This window comes from Tachypleus tridentatus, chromosome 10, assembly GCF_004210375.1.
Source record: "Tachypleus tridentatus isolate NWPU-2018 chromosome 10, ASM421037v1, whole genome shotgun sequence".
In the NCBI taxonomy this organism is placed as follows: domain Eukaryota; kingdom Metazoa; phylum Arthropoda; class Merostomata; order Xiphosura; family Limulidae; genus Tachypleus; species Tachypleus tridentatus.
This window is the reverse complement of record NC_134834.1, coordinates 148,153,226-148,162,890: the sequence shown is the minus strand read 5'-3', so window position 1 is coordinate 148,162,890 and position 9,665 is coordinate 148,153,226. Positions and strand designations below refer to the sequence as shown.

General features: G+C 37.0%; 1 protein-coding gene across 5 annotated transcripts in view; it reads left to right on the top strand.

The window, feature by feature from the left end:
- LOC143230575 (zinc finger protein rotund-like) overlaps positions 1-9,665 on the top strand; it is a 288,029-nt gene that overhangs the window by 29,024 nt on the left and 249,340 nt on the right. For 2 of the 5 annotated variants that reach the window (XM_076464369.1, XM_076464371.1), the window contains exon 1: positions 192-496. The exons of 2 other annotated variants lie outside the window; for them this stretch is intronic. In XM_076464369.1, coding sequence (XP_076320484.1) covers positions 431-496 — 66 coding nt within the window. In that variant the 5' untranslated portion in view covers positions 192-430. Of the gene's footprint in view, positions 1-186; positions 497-9,665 lie in introns of those variants that run through there. One more of the 5 variants, XM_076464372.1, reaches the window with a different exon arrangement.

The window sequence follows — 9,665 nt, the reverse complement described above, 5'->3', positions numbered from 1 at the left end:
AATAAACCTGTTGGTGTGTGGCAAGGCTTTTGTTCAATTGTTAAGCACGACATCCACGAAGGTTGTTTTTTTTTTTTCTACTGGCACGAAGTCTTTTTTTACCCATGCTCTCTCGTTGTTTTTTTTTTTGTCTGAGGCCCCCAGATGGCGCACCACTGAGTAGTGAATGTTGAAACTCAACGTATTTACTGTTCGGCTGGAATTCTTTGAGTGACATGTAGCATTCGGACAGGTTTCATATTTTATTAGTGGTGAATTTCTCAGTAGGATCTTCGATATGACTTTGTAGCTGTCCGATTTAAATGTTGTACGTTAGATACAGCGCATGTATGTCCCTAATCGTTGGAAACAAACACGAGTGACGAAGATGTGAGAATGTAGAGCATGTATAATTATCTACAATTGTTGCTGTTTCTGCGTCTCTAGTGTCATGTATAGGGAAGAAGAGGACATTGATAAAACGCATCATCTGACGCCTTGGACGGAATATGAAACTGTAAGTAGCTACTGTTTTATTGCGTATGTTTCTTCGTAAATCGCTTAATTGTGACACGTTAAAGATTTGTACGAAAGTCTTATGATTAGGAGAAGAATTGAACGGGGTTACCTAATGTAATAAGTTGAGTAGCTAACGTCCATGAGCGAAAACATTTAACACGCTTACGATGAAAAGGTGAGCCCTTGGGGGACCTGATTTGTCGTCATAGCAAGGGCACAATTTAGAGCGGGGCGGAGGCGAAGAACAAAATTCATTTCGGTTTCTTAATACGATGGGTTGCGAACTTTGGATCCTGTGAGAATACCTGCTACTCCTCAACTTGCCTGTTAACCCAGTAACATAATGACAGGTATTCAAGCATTTGGTAACATCACAAAACTTTGTGTATTGCTAGGCTTGGTTGGTCGTGTTCATACATATATTATCAGGACTGTGGCTGAGAGCATGCGTTCTGTGGACACTGTGTTTTTATTTGTTATCTTTCATGGTTAATTAAAACCAATGCGTAAGATAGGCAGCCATTACTGTCAGGTCTGTTTAAAATGTTTTTGTTAGTTCACGTGTATTGGGTATTACATCACTGTACTCTAACGTCAGTATGAATTGAATTTCGCTACATATATACATTGACGAATAGGTGCAAATCATTTCCATTACGTCTTGTCTCTTGTTGTTTCTCCATAAGGTCATCTGGCTGTAGCTAACCTTTTTTTTTTAACCTAGCTTAAGTCTGATCTAATTGGTGTTTTCAAAATTGGTAAAATAACAATTATATGAATGATAACATGTAGATAACGAATAGCCTTGACCTTTCTTCAAGGTCTCACTTATTTTATTTTATTAATGAATGGGTGGATATGGTGTTGAGAGTCGTCGTTTTGTGTTAGCATTTTACAAATGTTAAACACCCAGTAACAACAAAATTAAATGACTTAAATAATTCTCGTTGTTATTCATTGGCGATTTGTCAAAGATCACGTCGAGTCCTGACGTATATGTCACGTGAAGCACGCTCTTAAATAATAAGAGAGTTAGGAATTTGTGTGTGTGTTAAATATTGACAGTAAAGGCAACGACTAGTGGCATCTTTAGGCCTACGTGATCTTATTAATTGTAAATATGTCTACTTGAAAGAACGAGTAGACGCTAGAGTCAAGTGTGTGTGAGAGTGGATATATATATATATTACATTAAACATACCGCCCCCCCCTTTTTTTGTCACTCGATTTCATAGTTTGTAATGAGACAACCATGTGTTTGGAAATTTTTTACTTTTTTTTTTTTTTGCCAATATGAGGCTTGTCGTTACTCATTTCTCTTCATGCCAGCGGGACTTGACTAGGTTGCCATGTGCTAGTCCTCGAGGGAGAAATTAGTGTCCCCTCTGTCAAGGGTAATTAATGGGATTTCTCTGCACTCGACGGCAGTTGGCAAGGGTTTAGTTAGTGCCCCAACCATCGCTTCGTCTCCAAGTACGTGAAAGTAAGAATAAGAAAACTATATAGTCGATGACTTCCGATGAGTTTTGTAGAATCTTTGGAGAGGATCAGATGTTTGTATTCTCAAAATCTGGGCTACTAACTGTTTAACTTAAGGTAATTTTCTGCACGTTTAATGTTTTTGTATTTTTGTTGTTCTGGCATGCAGTTACAAGAGGGTCGTATAAAGCTCGTCGTCCACCTAGCATTTGGTGAAACTGATGCACAGTCGCGCCCTCTTTTTGTCGTCGTTCTGGAAGATATTATGGTATCATTTGAATAAATGAACCAGTAAAAACACTGCTAAACAGTCATATAATGGTGTGTGTGTTTTCTTGTTTTTTCAAGAAATTGTAAATTCAGCTGTTAGCGAACGTCACGTGTTGGACCCGAAAGGTGATAGTGCTTGCTATCGTGTTGTTATTCTACTGACGTTCAAACTGCTGAGAAGACCGTGCATTATGAAATAAATATATTTGTTTTGAATTTAACCTATTTGCTATCGAACAACTAATTTTCTATTGAAAAGAAATCAAAGTGTGATCTGCGATCGAGTTTGATTTTTTATCAGATCAGTAGTGTGTTTTACAATTCCAAACTTAAAACACAGATCACCAAATATAGTTATCTTACATCTGAAAAAAAAAAAAAGCGTAGCCTTTCAGGCATGCTATGATATATTAAAAACTAAAATATGTGGGATGTAATAAAGCTGGTTAATCAAACAATATGTGTGGTTATGATCTGTTGTGTTCCACATAACACATAAAACGTCTCCACAGTGTTGAAAAATGTTAATTTATTTGGCGATGTCATATTTTTATCTTGAGGTTTATCCACTAAGGTGTCATCGGTTTTGGGAAAGAGTGCACAAAGTACATCTACCAGTAACAATAAATATTACGCAGTAATACAGATATTTACGTTTACAATATTGGAAATTGAGTGGTTGAAAAACAACAACGAAGAACGGTATTTATATTAATTATAACCTGTTTTATAATTTAGTTGTACAATAGTTTAAAAATTGATGTATATATTGTGATGTACGTCATTATAATTCGTAACGTTGTTATCGTGTTCTAGCGTAAATTGTGTACCCTCTTTGACTGGAATCAGTCGCGTCTGTGACGATGGTCGCTTAGCAACGCGGCTAAGAATACAATTGCATAAGTAGAAAGCGCGAATAAATCTCTCAGCTCGGAGCAAACTCGTTATGGAGGGAATAGCAAACAAGCGGTGTTTTAGGAAGTTTTATTGGTGTGTCTGTGAATTATCAAACCAGTATTGTGCAGTTTCTGACGAGTAGTCTTTGATAGAAGTGAATGACTATTATTGATATAAATTATCACAACTTTTTAAAATTATTACGTCTGTTAAATTCTCCTTTTTGAAGCCCAATGATCTAGTAATTGTAATCATTGATAGCTTGAAAGGACAAGATTAACGAATTCACACACAAAAAAAAACGTAAAAAAAAAGTCAAACTCAGGAACAATAGCACAAGAATTTTGGGGTTCCTTACAACGGAGTACATTATGATTTGAACTAATTTTTTTGGGGGCCAGACTTGGCCTATTTTTAAAATAAAATGTTAAAAAGAGAGATTATTAAAACTACAAGTTAAAGTGAGACTGCCAACTGAGAAAAGCTGTGACAACTCGGGGACATTTTTAGTTTCTTGAAGAATTATTCTCTATCGTGAATGACGTAAGAACAGTTGATCCAAGAACTATAATACTTTATACACACTTACTGTTTGTGCATCGTTCGTTTTTGCTTATCTGTAATAAGCATCTTATTAAACTTCGATGCGTTACAGAGGCACTGGTCTCTAAAATGTATCGGAATTAACCCCGACTTCCATCAGAATGGTGGAACTGTGAGTTTTCATGATAATGACTGTGTTACGTGTTCTTTAGGATGAAGGGAAGGGGGGGAGGTAGTTACTAAAATACCTCGTCTCAACTCAGTACGTGCACGAGAGATTAACGAACAAACTAACAACGTTCCTTGTGATCGGCCGTCGCACATCCTATATATACCCTTTCTGACCTTGGCCGGAATACCCCATGGAAAGTTACGTGCTTGCTATGTAATTATGCCTAGAGGCAGGGCGGATTAAACACGGTGTTGGGTATAGTATTAACTCCGTTTGTAGTGGTGTGGAAAGAGATGGAGCCAAAGAAACCACGGTTTTGTTTAACCATGCATATCTACTGATGTGGAACGTTAGCCTGCGTAGGAAAATATTCAGTGCTTTGAAGAAACATTAGGGTTAAATCTCAACCTAAAGTCTCATATTATTCTAGCATAGATCTTTAAAAGGCGACGGACAATTTTCTCAAGAATTAAAGAGAAAGGAGGCAGTCCATAGGTTCAAATTATGTTCAAACGTTTTTACGTCATCAAAGAAAGGATAATTAAATGATGTATCACTGATTGGCTGTGACGTGTTTGAAACGGTAACCATATTCTCTTTTGATGAGAAGTTTCAGATAAAAATATGTAGGTGTGTGTGTGTATATATTATAATTTAGCTCGTATACGTACTTGCAGATTAGCAATATTTAATTTAGAAAACCATGGTCTATGATGGGTTTGCTGTATTCTGCTGAATTAATCGAAACAAATGAAATATCAAACCACATTTCTATCTTTGGGCCGTATGAAACAAAGCATAAACCAGTTCTTCTAAGGTTGATAACCCCTTAGTAGTGACACCTAGTGGAAATCAATAGCAATGTTTAATCTCACCTGTTACGTAGAAAACTTCATATTTGACGTTTTTACCCATGAATCTCCCGAGGCTTACGAATTCTTTTAAAACTTTTCCACCTAACATCAAGAAACTTCTAAATAAATTCCGTCATCATATTTTCAGTTATAGTTTCGTTGTATTGATTGGAGAATGTTTTCTAATTATCAACACGTTGAACGCTTCTAAATCGATTAAGATTTCTTACGTTTAAGACACAAGCGTTGGTTTGCACGGACTTTATGCATAAACATTGGCTAATTTTAATGTTTTCAGTTATAAAAACTACTTCTCTGTTATAGCTCATAAATAATTTAACGTAAGCTAACATACGTAGCTATGGAGATAAAGGACCTTAAAACTTGTCAAATTATATATTCAGCAAAACACGTTACTTTGTCGACTTGAAAAACGTAAAAAAATAGCCGTAATTAGTGTTATAACGGTTCGTTAATTCATCAGGTAAAAATTAGCATGTTTGGCCCGCTACCAGGGGATATATGTTTTAATATCATATATCAAACAGAGGATGTAGCTAGTATTCCAGGTGTTACGAAATATACTGTTGGATAGGGTTTACAGACAACAGAGAATAATGTTAAAATAACCTAAAATTAAAGGAAAGACTATTGAATAATAAGTAAAGACAGTCTTAATTTTCATTATTTAGGCTTAATGTTCGGTATATTTTTTCAGACGTTACATGCGAGTTCTCTAGTTATTCTTTATCTAAAAAAGTTTCTAACTACTTAAGCAATTGTTTTAGGAATACTTAATTCCATCGTTGTAAAATAGTAGGTATTTTACTGCAGAATTAATTAGTTCTGTAACAACACTGGAACGGTTAAATACGTTTATTGTTTTTCACTAGTATAGTCAATTGTGACCGAAAATATTGTTGCTGTTTTCGTAATTATTATGGTTCACTTGACACCATGTTTAACAAAGAAAAACAACAAACTTAATGAGCCGGGTTTAGAAACAACGAAACAAAATGTAAGCTTATTATAGTTCTTTTTGTGTGAGTACTTCAATAGTTGGTCTGTTTTTTCACTACTGTTGTTTGTGTTTTTGCATGTGTGTTTTGTTTAGAAACTTTTAAGTGAGAGAAAATGGTAGAGATATTTTCATTAATTTTTACGATATACATTAGAAAATAACAACTAAAGTAGAAACGCAAGTTGTTAATTGAATTTTATATACGTTTGCTTCAAATATCTCTGGGCCCGGCATGGCCAAGCGTGTTGAAGCGTTCTACTCGTAATCTGAGGGTTGCGGGTTCGAATCCCGGTCGCACCAAACATGCTCGCCCTCCCAGCCATGGGAGCGTTATAATGTGACGGTCAATCTCACTATTCGTTGGTAAAAGAGTAGGCCAAGTGTTAGCGGTGGGTGGTGATGACTAGCTGTCTTCCCTCTTGTCGTACACTGCTAAATTAGGGACGGCTAGCGCAGATAGCCCTCGAATAGCTTTGCGCGAAATTCAAAAACAACAACATCAAATAGCTCAATGAGGAAACAGCTGTATAATTTCTTTTGGAAAATTACCTTCAACGGAATCTATTTCTTTGCTTGTTTGTTTTGGAGCAAAACCGCATTGGCTATCCGTTGTGTCCACTGCGTGGAATCGAAACCCGATTTTAACGTGTTTCTCTTCAAACAGGTTGTGTTTTCATAAAGTCAACGTTTTGAAAATGGTTGTTTATCCTTAAACCCCTATATGCAGTTTGGCCTTTTATTTCAGTTTTACGGGGATATGCATATTTAATTGTTCAACCCTTCCTACGATGTTGCCATGGTGAGGAAAGATTTCTGTGTGGTTGACCTATGATCTCATATTACCTTCTTTCAGTGTTCGTGGTTATAATATAATGTACAGATTAATTTTGTACACGTTGTTTGAAGCTCACTTCCATCCTTCAAGATCATTTTGAAAAGTTGACTTGGTAGAAGTATTTAAACAAACGTAAAACTTATGAGATTACAGTAAAAAAAAAACAAAATAACTGTCAGTAACAGCGGGATATCCAGTTGATGATCGATAGTGGTCTGATCATGATAGTTGCATGTGAGATTACCCATTGATGATTCAACGTGGCTTGGTCATGATATCTTTATGTGAGGTCACCCTTTGATGATTCAGCGTCTGGTCTGATCATGATAGCTTTATGTGAGGTTACCCATTGATGATTCAGCGTCTGGTCTGATCATGATAGTTTTATGTGAGGATACCCATTGATTATTTAACGTGATGTTACCATGGTAAGTTTTAGTCCTATGCGAGGTCACCCAGCTTATAATTCAGTCTAATTTAGTCATGATTGAATGGCTTCTGAGTAATACGTATTATTTTTAAGAATTTCGTTAAACCAATACAATTCTGTGAAAACCAGAATATTTTCCTGGGATGACAGCCGTAATAGTTTTGTAATAAACAGGAAATACATATATATCAATAATTTCACAATTTACAAACGTGTACTACGTTATTCGAAATGTGTTACTCCCAAGTGACACAATAGCAAATCTGTGTATTTATAACACAAAAACTGCGTTTTGATACCCGTTGTGAGTATAGCACAGGTAATCCACTGTGTAACCTTGTATTTAACAACAAACAAATCGAAATGTCTTGCAACATCTCCCTTGTACGTCTTATCAAAAGAAGAGAGAATATTCAATAACCGCGGCGCTCAAAATTCCTTTTGGCAGGATTATAGTAAATTAATCTATGAGACCTTTATTTCCCTTTTTATTAGCTTTAGTTTTGTGCGAAAGTAGTACCAGGTGTGGGGGCGCGCGTATACCCGATTCGATTTCATTACTCTTCAGGAACTTTACCAACCTACCCTCAAGTTGAAATTATTTTAAGCAGGTTTAAGGTAGACTAACCTACGAGATCTTGTACGTGATCAAATACATCAATCGGAAGGGTTTGACCTCCTGAGTCGAAAATTGTAATTAGATATCAAATCAGTCAAGAGATGACGGAGCTGTGAGATAAAAACTTGCACTTGGAAGAAGGAAAAAAAGGCACGAAAAACTCGGAGCCGTTCATTCGTGTATAAAAATGCTTTCTTTCGATAATGTTCCTGTAGTCTAACAAACAATATTCCAATAAAATATTCCTAATCTACGTACACTTTGAACAAAAACAAATGTCTTAAAGACATTTTCCTATCGTTTAATCCCTGTCACAACAAACATGCTCGCCCTTTCAGCCATGGGGGCGTTATAATGTGACGATCATTCCCACTATTCGTTGGTAAAAGAGGAGCCCAAGAGTTGGCAATGGTTAGTGATGACTAGCTGCCTTCCCTCTAGTCTTTCAATGCTAAATTAGGGACGGCTAGCGCAGATAGCCCTTGAATAACTTTGCGCGAAATTCAAAACAAACAAACATATGGTTAAAACGATTTTCCCGCCGACAAATTGGTCTAGATAGACGAAGCATCTTGTAAGTTTTAGTGTTTGAAACTGTAATGATCGTTGTAATCTAGTCATCGCCCCTAGATTTCATATTTTTAAGTTCTACTGGTGTAAAACGTGTTTTATGAAACTAAGTGGATACGTTTTGTATTACGAGGTCTGTTCAAAAAATACGCGGACTGTTTGAATTGCGCGGCTCCAGTTGGTTCCAGGGGAATCCGCTTTGTGTCGCTAGGTTCGCACAGATTAGCTGATTACGACGCCATTTCCCGATTGCAGATATTTTCATTTGTGTATTAGCTACGCGGTTTTAAGTGAAGTGCGATTTTTTCGTTTGGCGGATTTCAGAATGAATGACCTGAAGGAGCAACGACTTGTTGTGAAATTTTGTGTTAAACTTGGAAAATCTGAGACTGAAACTTTTGCTGTGCTTAACACGGCTTACGGTGATGTTGCTATGAAGCGTACGGCATGTTTCAAGTGGCATGAACGTTTTAAGGATGGTCGACAGTCCATTGAAGATGATGAGCGTCCTGGACGTCCTTCCACGTCAACTGACGACCCACACGTCGACAAATTCAACACCCTGGTGCGGGCAAATCGACGTCTGACTGTCAGGGAGCTTGCTGAAGAGTGTGGGATATCAGTTGGATCTTGTTACGAGATTTTGACCGAACAATTGAAGATGCACCGCGTTGCTGCGAAATTTGTGCCTCAGAACTCGTGAGTTTTTGGCCAAACACTCGATCACTGTTCTTCCCCACCCCCCTACTCACCTGACCTTGCTCCTTGCGATTTTTTTTGCTCCCCAAACTCAAAAGACCCTTGAAAGGAAGAAGATTTGAGACGGTTCCCGAGATTACGGCAAATGCGACGAAGGAGCTGGAGGACATTACAAAAGAAGCGTACCAGGACTGTTTCAACAAGTGGAAACACCGTTGGGATAAGTGTGTGCGTTGGGGAGGAGAGTACTTTGAAGGGGTCCCAGACCTGTAACTTCTCAATAAAGTACATTTTGTTTTATGACGTCAGTCCGCGTATTTTTTGAACAGCCCTGGTACTTGGAATTTTATTTCGGAACGGCTGGTATGAGTCTTAACACTTTTACCAATAAAGCAGAGAACAATGTTTCGATCTTCCTTGGTCATCTTCAGGTTAACATAGAGGACCTAGGAAGGTAGAAACTTGTTCCCTGCTCTATTAGTAAAAGTGTTAATACTCATACTAGCTGTTCTGAGGTACAACTTTACTTCAATTGGGTTTTCGTTATCAAGAATTACTTGGAATTGTTTTGGGGTTTAATACAGTAATGTAATTCTAGTGCTCTTGGATCTTTAGTTTAACAATTATCACGTTTTTGTATTGAAGTAACATTACTAATGGTGTAAACGGTTAGTTGGTAATACATGGAATATTTTCTCACAATAAGACTGATAATAGTCGTAACTAATGAAACATTTCTCTGATGGCTCTGTACAGGTTTCTTAAACTTTTGTTTATC